This window comes from Coregonus clupeaformis, chromosome 36 (assembly GCF_020615455.1).
Source record: "Coregonus clupeaformis isolate EN_2021a chromosome 36, ASM2061545v1, whole genome shotgun sequence".
NCBI lineage: Eukaryota > Metazoa > Chordata > Actinopteri > Salmoniformes > Salmonidae > Coregonus > Coregonus clupeaformis.
The window spans coordinates 19674024-19693050 of NC_059227.1; the positions used below are offsets into that span (position 1 = coordinate 19674024).

Consider the following 19027-nt stretch of genomic DNA (forward strand, 5'->3'; position numbering starts at 1 on the left):
TTAGGTGACCTTTAAATCATAGCTCTGGTATGTTATAATCTCAACATATATTTTTCAACTGCATAAGTAGTATTAGTGCCTTTTTCCAATGACTGACTCATGACTCTTTGCTACTCCTAATCTAAATCTCCTCTAAATCTAAACTTGAGATGGTCCCTGTTGTCTGACTCTGTCTATTGGTCCACTAACACAGTCTCTCTGACCTTGGCCTTGCACTGGCCTTGCACTGTTGCACTACTGACCTGACTCCTCCTCCACTGCCTTACCTGTCCTACCTGTCCCCTGTCCTGTCCTGGTGTCCCCTGGTGTCTCCTGGTGTCTTCCTGTACTCCCTGGTGCTGGGGTGTAGTAGTGACAACATGTCCATGTTTTGCTTCAGCAGTGTCGAGCTGTAGTAACTCCAACTGCGTTGTGGTGCTCACGGACTCCCAGGGTACCTTTACCTCCCCCTGCTACCCCCAAGAGTACCCCAAAAGTCAGGCCTGCAAGTGGACTCTGCAGGCCCCGGCTGGATTCATTGTGCAAATAACCTTCCTCTACTTTGAGCTCGAGGAGGCCCTGGGGTGCATCTACGACCGCGTCATTGTCAACACCGGCAACCAAGATGTGAAATTTTGTGGCTTGACAGCCAACGGACTGACGCTAAACTCCACCGGCAATGTGATGGAGATGTCATTTAACTCAGATTTTAGCATCCAAAAGAAAGGATTCAGTATCAGTTACAGGCAAGGTATGTTTTAAAGCGGGCAAGTTTTTACAGGTATATTATTATGTTTATTATTATTATTATGATTCTTCTTATGTTTTAGTTTTAATGTTTTTACTTGACATTTTATTTTCTATTTTGAACGTGGTAGTTTAGATGTTAGTGTTTAGCCATGCGCTATGACAGTAAGCTTCAGGTATTTAGAAGTCATTTCCCAAGTCATTTTAGCATCAAACATCTCGGTCATTATACTAACCAAACAGCAACAACATGGCTTAGGACAAACATGTCTTCCATCCACTATGCTAACTTAAAAAAGTACACTTTTTTTCTTATTTCTGACACACAGCACTGCTTCTGCCTTTAACATACTCAGTTCCTTTTTCTCAAATACCAAAAGCGCTAATAACGCAAATGTTGAATTCTCAATGTAGTAGTCAGAGAAACCTATGACAGGGTGAGTAAATGATTTATAATAACATTGGTCGTTTTATAATGTATAGCCTATAATAGTGTATGTTCAGTTTATAGAATCCTAGTCCCAGCCTTTATCTAGGCACCACATGTAAACCCTGCACATCAAAGAGTTACTGTAAGTGTATTCACACATAGCTCCCACCACCCCGTTATCCCTTTAAAGAGCACTAATCCATCAAAATCTATCCCAGCTTGAACAGAACCTCTGATTTACACGAGTCCAAGTGTCAGGGACTGGTGCTATAGCTGTCCAACGCCTTCACATTATTTAAAAACATTTTCACAAAATTCTAGAGACCAATTTTACTGTGAGAGACCACAGGACAAAAAGTTTCAGCCAGTCATGTTGGAACATGGTATGCTTTGTAATATGCAAGCAATCTTTCTGTTGCTGCTTCCACAATGCTTGGTTCTGGTTGGCTCCTTTGCCGTCCTCATGCTTTGGGTATCAATTTAACGCATGGCTGTCAGATGAGCTAGAGTTGTCAGCGTCTATCATTTAAATTGAATAATTCATACAGTGCATCAGATGATCCTTTATTCTCCAACATTCATCAGTCTTGTGGTCTAAGCTCGTATTGGGTTTAAGCTCAAGGTGATATTCCTACCGGCAGGCAACCTATTGAACTTGGCTTTCAACTCTGTCGGCAGCCCAACGTCCTGCCTGGAGCCCTGGAATCATATGATGGTTTCACAGTAAGCCCTGGCCTTTCTGTACGGCTCGCAAAGCAGATCGGAGAACAACAACACAAACAGAGCCCTGCAGGATCTATCAAAAGGGCCTCTCAACTATGTCAAATACTGATACCACATTCAAAGCTGAGTTTTTCCATTCCAAATTGGGTGTCACTCTGGCAGTGGGATGGCCAACAGCAACAAACCCGCCGACCAAATCTGAGCTTCATTAAAATGAAACGTGTCAGAAAGTATGGAATGAACATACAGTATACAGTACATTTAAAAAGAACAGAAAACCCTTTTTTCTTCCTGAAAAGCCTCATTGATTGGTTGGAATGTGGAGTGATAGTTGACATTTAATCTTAGTGATAAGAGGTAGGCCTGAGATGTTACCTGCCTAACTGGCACTGTTCATCCTCTGGGCTGTGGAACACTCTCTGCAGTCATATAATGATGATGTGGAAACGGTGTCTCATTAAATGAAAAAAGTGAGTAACGACAGACAGTAGGAGAGTGACACATGAAGATTATTCAATCTGTTAGCCTATCATTTAGATGTAATAATTTATACAGTGCATCACAAGCTTTTATTCTCCCACACTCATCAGTCAATGAATTAGCCTTCAAGCATTCAAAAGTCAGAGTATGACTGAATAGCAGTAATGGCAGGCATGAGTCAGGTAAATGGTGAGTTTACCCAGACATACAGTACCAGTCAAAAGTGTGGACACACCTACTCATCCATGAAAAGGATACATGAGAAAAGAAAACATACTGTTATATGCTGAAAGGACACACTAAATCAGATACAGTACCAGTCAAAAGTTTGGACACCTACTCAGTCAAGGGTTTTTCCTTATTTTTACTATTTTCTACATTGTAGAATAATAGTGAAGACATCAAAACTATGAAATAACACATATGGAATCATGTAGTAACCAAAAAAGTGTTAAATCAAAATATATTTCATATTTGAGATTCTTCAAAGTAGCCACCCTTTGCCTTGATGACAGCTCTTGGCATTCTCTCAACCAGCTTCACCTGGAATGCTTTTCCAACAGTCTTGAAGGAGTTCCCACATATGCTGAGCACTTGTTGGCTGATTTTCCTTCACTCTGCGGTCCAACTCATTCCACACCATCTCAGTTGAGTTGAGGTCGGGTGATTGTGGAGGCCAGGTCATCTGATGCAGTACTCCATCACTCGCCTTCTTGGTCAAATAGCCCTTACACAGCCTGGAGGTGTGTTGGGTCATTGTCCTGTTGAAAAACAAATTATAGTCCCACTAAGCGCAAACCAGATGGGATGGCATATCGCTGCAGAATGCTGTGGTAGCCATGCTGGTTAACTGTGCCTTGAATTCTAAATAAATCACTGACAGTGTCACCAGCAAAGCACCCCCATACCATCACACCTCCTCCTCCATGCTTCACGGTGGGAGCCACACATGCAGAGATCATCCGTTCACCTACTCTGTGTCTCACAAAGACCGGCGCAGTGGTCTAAGGCACTGCATCTCAGTGCTTGAGGCGTCACTACAGACCCCCTGGTTCGATTCCAGGCTGTATCACAACTGGCCATGATTGGGAGTCCCATAGGGCGGCGCACAATTGGCCCAGCGTTGTCCGGGTTTGCCTAGTTAAATAAAGGTATAAAAAAAAAAGACACGCCGGTTGGAACAAAAAATCGCAAATTTGGACTCATCAGACAAAAGGACAGATTTTCTAATGTCCATTGCTCGTGTTTCTTGGCCCAAGCAAGTCTCTTCTTATTATTGGTGTTATTTAGTAGTGGTTTCTTTGCAGCAATTTGACCATGAAGGCCTGATTCACGCAGTCTCCTCTGAACAGTTGATTTTGAGATGTGTCTGTTACTTGAACTCTGTGAAGCATTTATTTGGGCTGCAATTTCTGAGGCTGGTAACTAAATTTCGAGTCTCATAGCAAAGGGTCTGAATACTTATGTAAATAAGGTATTTGTTTTATATTTGTAATACATTTGCAAACATTCCTAAAAACCTGTTTTCGCTTTGTCATTATGGGGTATTGTGTGTAGATTGATGAGGAAAAAAATAATTACATATATTTTAGAATAAGGCTGTAACGTAACAAAATGTGGAAAAATGAGAGCCCATGAGCTCATGTTGCGCAACATTTCAATAGGCTATGCAATTGCGTGAGAAAACAGAGTGATGGCCTCTATTAAAAAGAGGAGGATCCCATCAGCTTTCTATAGGCTAGGCCTACTATATTTATTTCTCAACTTTCCTAATATTAAGCACATTGCTTCTCTTTACAACAGGAGTATAGCCTACCTGGCTGGCATGAAAATGAACCACGGAAAAAGCGTCCTCCATTCGCTATTTAAGTGCATAGATGACATGTATTGTTTCGAGACAGGTGCGTGATAATGGTCCATTATAAATGAAAAACAAATTTCACAAATATATGATTTAGTATACACTACCAGTCAAACGTTTGGACACACCTACTCATTCAAGGGTTTTTCTTTATTGTTTCTTGGCCCAAGCAGGTGTCTTCTTCTTATTGGTGTCCGTTAGTAGTGGTTTCTTTACAGTAATTCGACCATGAAGGCCTGATTCACACAGTCCCCTCTGAACAGTTGATGTTGAGATGTGTCTGTGACTTGAACTCTGTGAAGCATTTATTTGGGCTGCAATTTCTGAGGCTGGTAACTCTAATGAACTTATCCTCTGCACGAGAGGTAACTCTGGGTCTTCCTTTTCTGTGGCGGTCCTCATGAGAGCCAGTTTCATCATAGCGCTTGATGTTTTTTGCGACTGCACTTGAAAAAACATTCAAAGTTCTTGAAATGTTCCGTATTGACTGACCTTCATGTCTTAAAATAATGATGGACTGTCGTTTCTCTTTGCTTATTTGAGCTGTTCTTGCCATAATATGGACTTGGTCTTTTACCAAATAGGGCTATCTTCTGTATACCACCCCTACCTTGTCACAACACAACTGATTGGCTAAAACACATTAAGAAGGAAAGAAGTTCCACAAATTAACTTTTAACAAGGCACACCTGTTAATTGAAATGCATTCCAGGTGACTACCTCATGAAGCTGGTTGAGAGAATGCCAAGAGTGTGCAAAGCTGTCATCAAGGCAATGGGTGGCTACTTTGAAGATATTTTTGATTTGTTTAACACTTTTTTGGTTAATACATGTGTTATTTCATAGTTTTGATGTCTTCACTATTATTCTACAATGTAGAAAATAGTAAAAAATTAAGAAAAACCCTTGAATGAGTAGGTGTCCAAACCTTTGACTGGTACTGTATGTGCTATTAGTTGACGAGATGTTCTGTACAGTTTTTTTGAGCTGACAGTCATCTAATGCAGTGGTTCTCTAATGTAAGCATTTCACTGTAATGTCTGCACCTGTTGTATTCGGCGCATGTGACCAATAAAATTTGATTTGATTTTGATTTGATTCTCAATTGCAATCCAGGAGACCCACAGTGCTGGTTTTTGTTCCAGTCCAGCACTAACACAACCGATTCAACTGATCAAAGGCTTAATGATTACTTGATTACTTGATTAGTTGATGACTTGATTAGGCAGGTAACATTTTTTATTCTTGTATTGGAGTCAGCTCTGCCCCGAAGGAATAATTATTGTGATTGTTTGACTCAGCAGTTGAATTAGGCCTTGAAAAAACGTTATTCTCTAATGCTCTTCTTTCTACTTGTGTGCTGTAGTTGCTGTGGCGCTGAGGAACCAGAAGGTCACATTGCCCAACGGCAATGGCAAAGTGGTCAAAGTCTCCAATTCAGTGACCATACCAACCCTTCAGCAGTTCACCGTGTGCTTTGAGGTAGCCCGCTCCAACCAAAATAACAAGGAAACCATCTTCTCTTATACCCGGCAAGAGGACAGCAGCGGTGCCGAAGCCCTAAGTTTCGGAAAGAACCAGGATGGAATGGCACTGGTCATGAGTAACGAGACATGTCTGGTAGACTCTATCCTCAACGCTTCAGACTTCACCTCCACCATGAAGCCATTCTGTCTCACATGGGACTCCACCACAGGCAAGGTGACCGTCTACTACAACAGCAACTACCGGGCCAAGACCTGCTCTAACACAAGTGGGCGCTTGGTGGGGGCCGGGGGCCTCTTCAGGCTGGGGGGCCAGAATAGCTTCGATGGGACCATCTATAACTTCCGCCTGTGGGATAACGCCATGAGCATGACGCAGCTGGCCGCCCTCACCTGTGATGCCGCTGGCAACGTCATTGACTGGGACAACAGCTTCTGGGACATCCCCTCTTTGCTGGCACAGACAGACAGCACTCTGAGCTGCAGTGAGTATCCCAATAAAGTAATATCCTTTACACACTGGTATGTTCTATTTATGATGACTGATTTCCAGTCAGCAGAATTTCAAAAGAGTTTGACTGACAGAAGTCTGTATATTGTTATTGGGACAATTTCCTGGTTCATTAGTATCAGTTCATGCAATATTATTCCAAGTTATATACTAGTTATGAGAGAGCCTAAAGTGGCGTCAAAATCCTAAGTAACTCAAACAGTCCAATGTTATCCAAACTGCTTAGGAAGATGAAAGCAGCAGCAGCAGGACAAAGATATGCTCAATGTCTCTACCTATGAAAGTATTAGGAATCTGTTTGTAGCGATAGGAGCGTAGCCACAGCGAAGGAGCCAGGGGTGTCGGGAAATGTCTGCCGATCGCCCGGTGCCCACTAGAGAATGGTGCTGTGTGTGGTTTAGCTGTGGAAAGTACGAAGTGCAGAATCATGCAATTCTCCAACCCATTATGAGTCTCACAGGAACACACACACAGGCCCCATGGCTGAGGAAACTCTTTTTACTTAGCCCCATTCCTGAAACACTATCTGCTCTGCTACAGCTTGGGCCTGAGAGCCTGTGAAAGAGAGTTTAGCTCAGAGGACTTTTAAGATCAAATTGTAGGAGTTCCCTTCCTGACGTTCTCCCTTTCACAGAGGTGCACAGAGAAATATGTCTGTCTCTCTGAACATTCCCCTAACTCGTGTGTTAGTCTTGAAACTGCTCATGGGTGTGGATGATCTGGAACAACCAACTCTCCCTTGGGTACTTCGAGCAATGTTTCTAAATTTCATAACCCACCACACCACAGTTTGAGTTAAGATCTCTGCTGCTGCCCCAGTTCAAAATCATACATACCAGATGTTAAAACAGATAGAGTCTAGCTCTACTATACTGTAAACGATTTAGAATAGGAGTATGGTAGACAATATAATGTTGTTCAGAAGTATATCATCTCTGTTATATATTTATATGTCCTTGTGTTCTTTTTTGTATTTACATAAACACACCTCCATGTTGCATTGTGGTCCATTAGATTATTAAATGTTAATTCACTTATTAATAAGTAAATATGTTTGTCAAGACAACAAATGCTTTGCTTTGCCCACAGGAGTTTGTTTCCATGTCACTGGCTGATGCAGCTGCTGCTAATTAAATGCCCATGGCTGACTGTTGTGATACCTACTCATGTCAAGTCTTCTCCTTACAGTCTGTTTCCCACATTGCATACACTTAACAACAGCTGCTCCATCTAGTGGTGAGTGTGCTGCTAACAACCTGATTGCTTTGTGAAAGTTGCTTGCTTGAGTGCTTAGTGCCATGGGAGATGATGCATGTGAAATACAGTGTTAACTAATATAACGTTTAAACTAATGGTTCCAGGAAACAGAGAGTTGTATCAGTTATATTATGGATGAACTTTCTACCTAGACTCTGGATGTAACATGTCAATGATAAATCAGGTCCCAGTTTGAGTCATCTACGGTCAATATGCCAAATTTATACACAGATAGATGATTATTAGTCTTGCGTCATACATTGAAAGCCTCAACTCAAGACCAACCAGGTAAAGTTATTTTTCTGCTCACAGACTTTGTGTCACGAGATAACGAGACTCTGCATGACGCAAGTCTGTCCCTGCTTTGAATAACATTAATGTATCTGTCAGCCTCGTCTGTCCAGGGCTTCTAATGCAGGAAGCACATTAAAGACCCCCTGATGATGTTGTCAGGAGGCTGAGGGGCCCAAACCTTAGGTAGTCTGGTAGGTAGTCTGGTTGGTAGTCTGGTAGGTAGTCTGGTAGGTAGTCTGGTTGGTAGTCTGGTAGGTAGTCTGGTTGGTAGTCTGGTAGGTAGTCTGGTTGGTAGTCTGGTAGGTAGTCTGGTAGGTAGTCTGGTTGGTAGTCTGGTAAGTAGTCTGGTAAGTAGTCTGGTTGGTAGTCTGGTAGGTAGTCTGGTTGGTAGTCTGGTTGGTAGTCTGGTAAGTAGTATGGTAAGTAGTCTGGTTGGTAGTCTGGTGGGTAGTCTGGCTGGTAGTCTGGTAGGTAGTCTGGTAGGTAGTCTGGTAGGTAGTCTGGCTGTTACTCTGGTAGGTAGTCTGGTTGGTAGTCTGGCTGGTAGTCTGGTTGGTATTCTGGTTGGTAGTCTGGTAAGTAGTCTGGTAAGTAGTCTGGTTGGTAGTCTGGTAGGTAGTCTGGTTGGTAGTCTGGCAGGTAGTCTGGTAGGTAGTCTGGTTTGTAGTCTGGTTGGTAGTCTGGTTGGTAGTCTGGTTGGTATTCTGGTTGGTAGTCTGGTAAGTAGTCTGGTAAGTAGTCTGGTTGGTAGTCTGGTAGGTAGTCTGGTTGGTAGTCTGGCAGGTAGTCTGGTTGGTAGTCTGGTAGGTAGTCTGGCTGGTAGTCTGGTAGATAGTCTGGTTGGTAGTCTGGCTGGTAGTCTGGCTGGTAGTCTGGTTGGTAGTCTGGTTGGTAGTCTGGTTGGTAGTCTGGTAGGTAGTCTGGTTGGTAGTCTGGTTGGTAGTCTGGCTGGTAGTCTGGTTGGTAGTCTGGCTGGTAGTCTGGCTGGTAGTCTGGTAGGTAGTCTGGCTGGTAGTCTGGTAGATAGTCTGGTTGGTAGTCTGGCTGGTAGTCTGGCTGGTAGTCTGGTTGGTAGTCTGGTTGGTAGTCTGGTTGGTAGTCTGGTAGGTAGTCTGGCTGGTAGTCTGGCAGATAGTCTGGTTGGTAGTCTGGCTGGTAGTCTGGCTGGTAGTCTGGTTGGTAGTCTGGTTGGTAGTCTGGTTGGTAGTCTGGTAGGTAGTCTGGTTGGTAGTCTGGTTGGTAGTCTGGCTGGTAGTCTGGTAGGTAGTCTGGTTGGTAGTCTGGCTGGTAGTCTGGCTGGTAGTCTGGCTGGTAGTCTGGTAGATAGTCTGGTTGGTAGTCTGGCTGGTAGTCTGGTTGGTAGTCTGGTTGGTAGTCTGGTTGGTAGTCTGGTAGGTAGTCTGGTAGGTAATCTAGTTGGTAGTCTAGTTGGTAGTCTGGTTGGTAATCTGGTTGGTAGTCTGGTTGGTAGTCTGGTTGGCCAACAGTCTGGTTAAGGCACGCAAGGCTGTAGCTGTAGTCTACCTAGTGTAAATTAGCTCTGGGCTAATTATCAGGCTTGTGAAGAGGACTGGCCCCAGTGAAGCTCTTTGGCCCTTTCATCTCTCTGTAAGGTCAGTGGGGGAGTGACTGTCTGCATGGCTACACTATGTTAGAGATCCACTTTCCACTGAGTCCTCAAAGTCCTCACAGTCCTGGCCCAGGCATGATGGAGTTGTTTACTCTTGTTAGTCTACTAGTCTAGATATGTGGAATAGCACTAGCCATTCATCCACATCACCTATGGCACAAGGCTTTTTGGGTGGGCGTTATGGGTACTGGCCTGGGAGTGACAGAAGAGTCGTTTCTGAAGTTTCACATCTATGATTTGGACTCAGCAGTGCATGAGGTAATTGTTGAAGACTGATTATTGGAATCCACCAGCCGCCAGAACGATGGGTCACTGGACCATAGGACAGTGTCAATAATGACAACTCACATCCACTAAATTATATTAAAGATGCCCTCTCACCTCTGACATGTCATTACTTTTCATTGCCAGCGATTATCATATTGATTAGCCATGTCCATCAAGTCCAGATGGGCCTGTCTCGCTGTGTTCTCCTCTGATCGCTCTTCTGTATAACAACATTAGAAAATATGCGAGGGGTGCAAACAAAGCAGCATTCATCACTGTATCACAAAGTACTGCATGTTTTATACAAGAGAGGAGGTGTTGGCGGTTGGACTGGGCACAGCTTCAGAACAGTGGGGAAAATATCAAAATCGTCGCCCTTTTCAACAAGATGATAAGTATTTAGGCTTATGAAATTCCAACATTTATTTGGCAGATCATTCTGATTATTTATTGACATTTCTGGGTCCCATACCAGCCTGAGAGCATGTAGCTAGCTGAGCTGAGCGGCTGCTGGGAAAACTGTCAATCCTTTTACAATGGAGGTGCTTAATACCCAGCCCGTAGTCGTGCCAAATATTAATTTTGTATGAATGTATAATGTGTGGGACTGTACTGAAATTAACATAATACTGCATAGACTTGTTTGTGTTCTTTTTAATCACTCACCATGGGAAATGTTGTTGATTATGGTGATTTAACATGTTTATTTCCAATCCGCTTTGAAGGTACCTCTGTACCCGTCTATACATCACAGACCACCAGCTGTGCCTCTCCTAGACTGGACTGCCCAGGTAGGAAACCAATGACTGTTACACATGTCAATCATTTACAACAGACAGTACAATGATTATCAAGCATCACACAATAATACATTATTCAATTTGGTTGAATATTGATTAACATACTTACAGACATACCATTTTACCCTTCTTCCATGTGTTTGTGTGTAACCTCCCTGTTGTGTTTTATTCATGTAATTTTTTTGACATATTTACATACTGCCAGCATTTTAATAGGCACACAGTACTTCACTCTTTCTACGTCACTTTGCATTCATGACCACGGTATCGAGTCAATGCAGATTATGGCGTAATTCCTCTGTGGAATCACATTAAAAACTATACCTCTAGTGCATAAACCATTTATCCCATGCATGCAGTAGTGTGTACACTGTAAACATACTCCCTTGTTAAGGGAGCCCCAAACCTTGTCGTTTACCATAAAGCTTCCCAAATCAACTGAAGAACCATGAGAAGTAGACCTTCCATTCCATGGGGAGAGAGTGAGAGTAGCGGGGAGGAAGGGAATGGGGAAATGGGTGTTCCTGTCCAGTTTGACCCCTGTTCTGGATAAGATGATGCAGGGTTAATATGGCCTCTCCTCCCCATAGACATCAGCCACAGCTAGATGTTGACTGACAAGTGACACTTTACAAAATGTCAGTTCTCACACTGTGAGCAAACTGTCTATGGTGGATTTATTTGAAGGTCAACTCTTATATACTTTGCTTATAAGAAACACCTGTAGCACTGTGCTGGAGAATCAACAAGGTGATTGGATGAAAATAAATGAGACACGGATGAAGCCCATCAAAGGATAGATAGCCTCCGTGGCATGTGATGGCTTAGTGCAGGGTTTCCCAATAGGCGGTGGGTGATTTTATTATTTGGCCCACCAAGTTTTATGAAGAAAAAAAATGAAAGACTGTAAAATCATCAGGAAATGAGCTCAACGTGATTTTAATCTAGGACATCTGTCCAAGTATTCACATGCATAAATAGAGAGACATATGCTGTCGTATCCCAATGTAATCAAGGTTTGAAATGATTCTGTTTTTCTCAAATACTATATCTGTTTGGGATTCTTGCGGTCAATTTGCAGTGTACAAATTATTTATAACTATGTTCCAGCCCCCCGACCATCTGCTCAAGGAATAATTGCCCCACGGCTGAATGTAATTGGGGACCCCTGGCTTCATGTGTTTGTTTTACAGAATAAATAACTTTCAACTCTAAACCTGTTGATCCTATCCTGGTAGAATCCGTATGTTTACTGAGTAAATATTAAAACTGTCTTTCATAGGCGTGCTAATCATCGCTTCTAAAGCTACTGCATTACAAAACTGTACAAGATTTCTCTGCATATTTGTATTTATATTCCTCATGCTATGCTTCATTGCACCATCAGTCATCTTTTGTGGCTGGTGCTTTTGTGTCGTCTCACTTTACATCCAATTAATGCATATGTAACCTTTCTCCATCCATCCCTGCAACCAGCAACATTAACTCCTACCAGCTCATCCATTGTCACCACTAACATGATTGCTACTAATTCAACAACCCACGGTAAGCATCCATCCCTCCTCCACATTATTTGTAAAGAGCACATGTTATTTTCAGCCTGTCTGTTGTTATGAAGGTAAGCCAATACTATCTACTTAAAGGTAGAATCCTTAGTTGCTACATCCATTTTTTGACTTATAAATGAATGATTCTTGAAGAAAATAACTTAGAAATGCCTCATAAGCTTAGTTCAACTATCATACGCCATTAGAATCCAAAATGTAAGCTTGATTTACTCCAATGTTTGTAAACAATGTAAATGTAGACAAACACTGGATAGCCTCACAACATGGTTGAAACTATAATCTTGATATCATGGATGGTCAGTCCTTGCATCCATAGCTCTGTCTATGAATTTGAGAGTGGTTACATTTCTCCAGGCCCATCCCTCAGCTTTTTTCCAAAACAGAGGCGGGTGACCTGCTTTGTTATTGTTTAAATTAAGGACTCTAGCTTTAATGCAGTTTGCAGCTGATGATTCACCCCTGTTTTAATCAATATGGAAAATGCCACTCTGACTGGCCGAGGGGATATTGACAGGTGGCCCATTAAACTAGAGTGATTTCGGTCTTATCCCAAAATGGTCTCTGTTATTGCTCTCATGGCTCCCTCTCAAATACTGCATAGCCAATTCCAATCTATTAAACCCACTTAATACTAACTCCACTGTTAGGCATGGAGGTGCATTCACCGAAACTTCTACCTAACCTAAGAAAATTAGTTTATAAAGGAAGTTTATGATTTGATTAACTGTCAATGGCACATCTGAAACGCTTGGTTAATTTCTGAAATAAAATTAATTTCCAAGCCCCAAAAAAAGAAAGATTTGTGAAAAGCAGCCACCAGTTTAAGCAAGTAGGATTCTGTAATCAATTTTTAACATTTGTTTGTTACACACAAAAAAATATTTTGCATCTTCAAAGTGGTAGGCATGTTGTGTAAATCAAATGATACAAACCCCCAAAAATTCAATTTTAATTCCAGGTTGTAAGGCAACAAAATAGGAAAAATGCCAAGAGGGGTGAATACTTTCGCAAGCCACTATATATTGTCAAAGAAGTGTGGATCATCATTATTTGGTCCGTAAAGGTTAATGAGCCATTTCTGTTTATGGTCCAATAACATATTTAAAATCATCCATCTACCTTGCGGATCTGTTTGGACAATTTGCACATTTGGATCAAAATTACTGTTAATTAATATCATCACCCCTTTTGAGTTTCTTTGCCCATGGGAGAAGTTTATTTCGCCCTCCCAGTCCTTTTTCCACACAACTTCATCTAGAATTGTTGAATGAGTTTCCTGTAAACAATAGATATTATATTCCTTCTCTTTGAGCCATGTAAATATTGTTCTTCTTTTGTTATTATCTGCTAAGCCATTACAATTTTAACTGGCTATACTTATTTCACCACTTACCATAATGAGATACAGCTTTCAAATCTATTTATCATAATATATCATTGTAAATGTACCTATAAAAAATACCATAGTGATTGAGTGTCCATATACAGTGGGGAGAACAAGTATTTGATACACTGCCGATTTTGCAGGTTTTCCTACTTACAAAGCATGCCAGCACTGAAACTACCTGGGTGGGGGTACCCCACCGGAATCCCCACCGGCTAGGTACAAGGTCGTCAAGGTTCTCATTAGCAGCTTTGAGAATTTCCTTGTATATTATGCTCTCCCATCATGGGGCTCTGGCTTTGTTGGACCAACCCTGCCAGGCAGGCTCAGAATCTTGAGGGGGCAGCGCTGCTCTAGTAGGTCTCTGACTGCATTTATCTTTCTGTTTTCGCTGCATATAGGTAACTTACAGCAGGGCCATAAAACAGATGGGGACTTTTCTTTGGTGTATGGGTTGCTCAGGTGGGTGTCTAGGATATAGGGTGGGGGACCGTTCCATCATGATAGGACAATAAAATAATAGATTAGATGTATACTTTATTTTAAAATGTATATCCCTCATCTGCACAAAATTGAAAGCTCTCTCTCACAACCCCTGCTCACAGACACACGTTGGTTCTGGGATATGCCACCATTTCCTTTCTCATTCACTTAACGCCACACTTTTCCAAACACAAAAACGCACACCACACCTTCCATCACAATACATCCACACATACCCACATACTGTGCCTTCTATGTCTTCTGTTTACTATGTTTTTATCTCCACTATGTTGATTGAGTATTTTTTTCATTTTAGCAGACATTCTTATCCAGAGCGACTTACAGTTAGTGAGTGCATACATTTTTTCATACTGGCCCCCCGTGGGAAAGGAACCCACAACCCTGGCGTTGCAAGCGCCATGCTCTACCAACTGTTCTAATTAGTTATATTTGAAGATTTATTATTTTGCTTGTTATCCTTTCTTTTAATACCGTCTTATCCCTTTGTAAAATACTATAAATACTATAAAAGTGTTTTATTATTACAATCCCTACCATGGCTAGTATTGGGTGTTCCATTATTTGACTCCTCTATTAGAACTTTCAGAATAGCCATGGAGTAGTCTTTGTGTCGCAGAACATTTGGTTGTCAATATACAGTTTATCCTTTTTAATCTATTTTCCTTGAAGATTGGGTACAGAACTTTGCGCCGTTCTGCAATCTCCCTCGTCTTTTACCTAGGCTTTTAACCATTACTTTATCCTTAAAGAAAGCAAATTTGGCAACGATTGGACACTCATACAGTGGGGAAAAAAAGTATTTAGTCAGCCACCAATTGTGCAAGTTCTCCCACTTAAAAAGATGAGAGAGGCCTGTAATTTTCATCATAGGTACACGTCAACTATGACAGACAAATTAAGGAAAAAAAATCCAGAAAATCACATTGTAGGATTTTTAATGAATTTATTTGCAAATTATGGTGGAAAATAAGTATTTGGTCACCGACAAACAAGCAAGATTTCTGGCTCTCACAGACCTGTAACTTCTTCTTAAGAGGCTCCTCTGTCCTCCACTCGTTACCTGTATTAATGGCACCTGTTTGAACTTGTTATCAGTATAAAAGACACCTGTCCACAACCTCAAACAGTCACACTCCAAACTCCACTATGGCCAAGACCAAAGAGCTGTCAAAGGACACCAGAAACAAAATTGTAGACCTGCACCAGGCTGGGAAGACTGAATCTGCAATAGGTAAGCAGCTTGGTTTGAAGAAATCAACTGTGGGAGCAATTATTAGGAAATGGAAGACATACAAGACCACTGATAATCTCCCCACGATCTGGGGCTCCACGCAAGATCTCACCCCGTGGGGTCAAAATGATCACAAGAACGGTGAGCAAAAATCCCGAACCACACAGGGGGACCTAGTGAATGACCTGCAGAGAGCTGGGACCAAAGTAACAAAGCCTACCATTAGTAACACACTACGCCGCCAGGGACTAAAATCCTGCAGTGCCAGACGTGTCCCCCTGCTTAAGCCAGTACATGTCCAGGCCCGTCTGAAGTTTGCTCGAGTGCATTTGGATGATCCAGAAGAGGATTGGGAGAATGTCATATGAAACCAAAATATAACTTTTTGGTAAAAACTCAACTCGTCGTGTTTGGAGGACAAAGAATGCTGAGTTGCATCCAAAGAACACCATACCTACTGTGAAGCATTGGGGTGGAAACATCATGCTTTGGGGCTGTTTTTTCTGCAAATGGACCAGGACGACTGATCCGTGTAAAGGAAAGAATGAATGGGACCATGTATCGTGAGATTTTGAGTGAAAACCTCCTTCCATCAGCAAGGGCATTGAAGATGAAACGTGGCTGGGTCTTTCAGCATGACAATGATCCCAAACACACCGCCCGGGCAACGAAGGAGTGGCTTCGTAAGAAGCATTTCAAGGTCCTGGAGTGGCCTAGCCAGTCTCCAGATCTCAACCCCATAGAAAATCTTTGGAGGGAGTTGAAAGTCTGTGTTGCCCAGCGACAGCCCCAAAACATCACTGCTCTAGAGGAGATCTGCATGGAGGAATGGGCCAAAATACCAGCAACAGTGTGTGAAAACCTTGTGAAGACTTACAGAAAACGTTTGACCTGTGTCATTGCCAACAAAGGGTATATAACAAAGTATTGAGAAACTTTTGTTATTGACCAAATACTTATTTTCCACCATAATTTGCAAATAAATTCATAAAAAATCCTACAATGTGATTTTCTGAATTATTTTTTCTCATTTTGTCTGTCATAGTTGACGTGTACCTATGATGAAAATTACAGGCCTCTCTCATCTTTTTAAGTGGGGGAACTTGCACAATTGGTGGCTGACTAAATACTTATTTTCCCCACTGTATCTCTGTCCTCTGTACACATTCCAGTTGGATTTTATCGACAGCATCGAGTTGGATTTGAAGCGCTGTAAGAAATAAGTCCTTCACAATTTTTTCGGTAACCTCTCCTTATTTTTCTTGGATACCCGTAAGTACTAGATTTTCTCTCATCGATCTAGTCTGTATGTCTAGTAAGGCTTCTCTCAGAAAGTTGTTCTCCCTTTTAAGTTCCTTAACGTCCGTTTCTATGTTAGTGACTGTCCCTTTTAGCTTTCTCCATTATCGCAGCTTTTTCGTCACTCATTTCAAGACTCGCCTTCAACTCTTTTACATCCTTACTGACCAACTCTAGTATGCCCAGTTTGTCATTTATCGACTTCAATAGATCGCTTTCCACACTTACCAGTCCCAGTGGTGAAAAGCATAAATAATCTGTATCCGTCGAGGAGTCACGTTTTCTCTTGGAGATTGATTCTCCTCGTTTACCCTCCGTCATGTTTGAGTGTTGCTTGTTGTTGTAATATTTGTCGAACCCTTTTTTATAAGAGTGTAGGTTAGGCCCTATCCAAAACAGAGTACAATGGTTCATTTGACAGTCAAATGTGTAACTGTCCTGTCCTCATGACCAATTCATACCCATCTACATCTATGATCTCAACCTCAGCTGTCAATACTTCACCATCCTTTATTCATCTAATCTCATACTGTCTGCTATCCATCCTTATCACCAGTTCTCTCTGCTACCACTGCATCTGCCACCACTACTAGCATGCCTCTATCTACCAGCTCAACAACTGGTAAGGTACCATCTTTACTTCTCAACATTATTTTCCCTCTAAGAGATGAGAGCCTCAACCATTAACCACTTTGTTATTATACATTATTTTTGCTGTCTTGTGCTGTAAATGTCACCAGTTCAAACCACTACCACGATCACTACTGCACCTAAAACTAATGTGCCAACATTATTCAGCTCAACCACTGGTAAGGTATCTCTCCCAATGGAACTGATCGCAGTTTATGCAAATTGTATCTGATTATAGTTATAGTGCAAATTGCATTTTTTCTGCATGTGTTACTTATAAGCCCTTCATAAACACTTCAATTTGGTACCTTCATATAATATGTCTATTTAGTTTAGTCTGATTTCCCTCTCATAACATTTAGCAAACACATGACATTTGGCAGTCACTGCATTGTCATTTACCTTCAGGAAAAAAGGTAAAGATGAGAGCTCTTGCCAGTGATGTTGTAAATGGCATGGCCACATGTTGACCCATATAACCCCATGCATACTCTCTAGCGCATTGCTTATTGTTTGTGTGTGTGTGTGTGTTCATTTCACTCTTTCAAACAATTTAGTTCACATTTGCTGTCCTTGTCACCAGTTACTCAAATCGTTATCCCATCTGCAGCAGCCACTACTAACAGAACTCTATTCTACAGCACAACCAATGGTAAGATGTGTATTTTTTTTTTCTTGTTTTGTACTCATGGAAAAATCGGCTTGTGGCAGGTTTCTTTATGTGTGGGGAATGGGTTTGAAAGCAGTGCTATCCTTGACCAACTTGGAACTTTCCACATGGATTAGGCTGGGAAAGCAATTGTCATGGCTTCTCAATGGGAGTATGTTTGCCCATGTAGCTTCCTTTAAACAATGGACTCAGCAGTGAATACTGTCTAAGTGGTTCTTGACATTTTGGAAACACGTATAGTGGCGCTGTATCGTGTGTTTTGCCGTTATTGCCTTCCATTTTATTTTCTAACCGTTTTTTAAAAATTTTCCACCCATGTTCTACTAGCACCGACAGCTTCTGCTACAACTATTGTTTCAAACCCAGCTACGACTAACTCACCTACCACTAACAACACAGTGCATGGTAAGACAGTCTACTTTCCCTTTTTGCCTGTTAGTGACTAAGGACTGATTGGGGACAATTCAATATCAACTGTGTATTTTCAGGATTTTTTGTTCCCTTTTTTCTCAAGTGTCTCTCTTAATTGTGAATTTCATTTTCTATCCCTTACTCTTGCTAACAGTGACAACTACTCCCCTACTACTACTAACACACCAGCTAACATCACTACTACTACTAACACACCAGCTAACATCACTACTACTACTAACACACCAGCTAACATCACTACTACTACTAAAACACCAGCTAACATCACTACTACTACTAACACACCAGCTAACATCACTACTACTACTAACACACCAGCTAACATCACTACTACTACTAACACACCAGCTAACATCACTACTACTACTAACACACCAGCTAACATCACTACTACTACTAAAACACCAGCTAACATCACTACTACTCCGAGTAAGACACATCTGCTGCTCGTGGTCTGGCTGTGTTTGTTCTAAGGCTTTGCAGAAAAAAAAGATACTGTGTACCTTTGTTCAGTACACCTTGCCTCTGTCACTGTAACTTTCAAGCACATTGTGCAAACAAATCTCAAAGTGTAGTCTGAAGACATGGGGTGTCTATTTTTCTATGTTTTGCATCCATGATACAACTATAGAATTACTAATATAATCAAGGTAGACTAGCTGTCACAAGGGTTTAGTACGTGTTTATAAGTATTTCAGAAGTAGTTACTATACACATCTTTAAAATGAGACACTTGAGTAATCACATACTATTTCTATCTTCCTCTTCTTCAGTAGTTGAAGCTTTTACTTTGTTGTTGGTTTCTTCTACTATGGTGTCCTCTGTCATTGCACCGATTCCGCTCAG

The 19027-nt window shown here is 41.5% G+C and overlaps 1 protein-coding gene across 1 annotated transcript in view; it reads left to right on the forward strand.

Moving 5' to 3' along the window:
* Nucleotides 1–19027, forward strand: part of LOC121552921 (adhesion G-protein coupled receptor G6-like) — a 72431-nt gene that overhangs the window by 26588 nt on the left and 26816 nt on the right. The window contains exons 3-7 of the mRNA XM_041866027.2: nt 383–730; nt 5587–6189; nt 7404–7451; nt 10389–10454; nt 11940–12008. Of these exons, the coding sequence (XP_041721961.1) occupies nt 383–730; nt 5587–6189; nt 7404–7451; nt 10389–10454; nt 11940–12008 (1134 nt within the window). The remainder of the gene's footprint in view (nt 1–382; nt 731–5586; nt 6190–7403; nt 7452–10388; nt 10455–11939; nt 12009–19027) is intronic.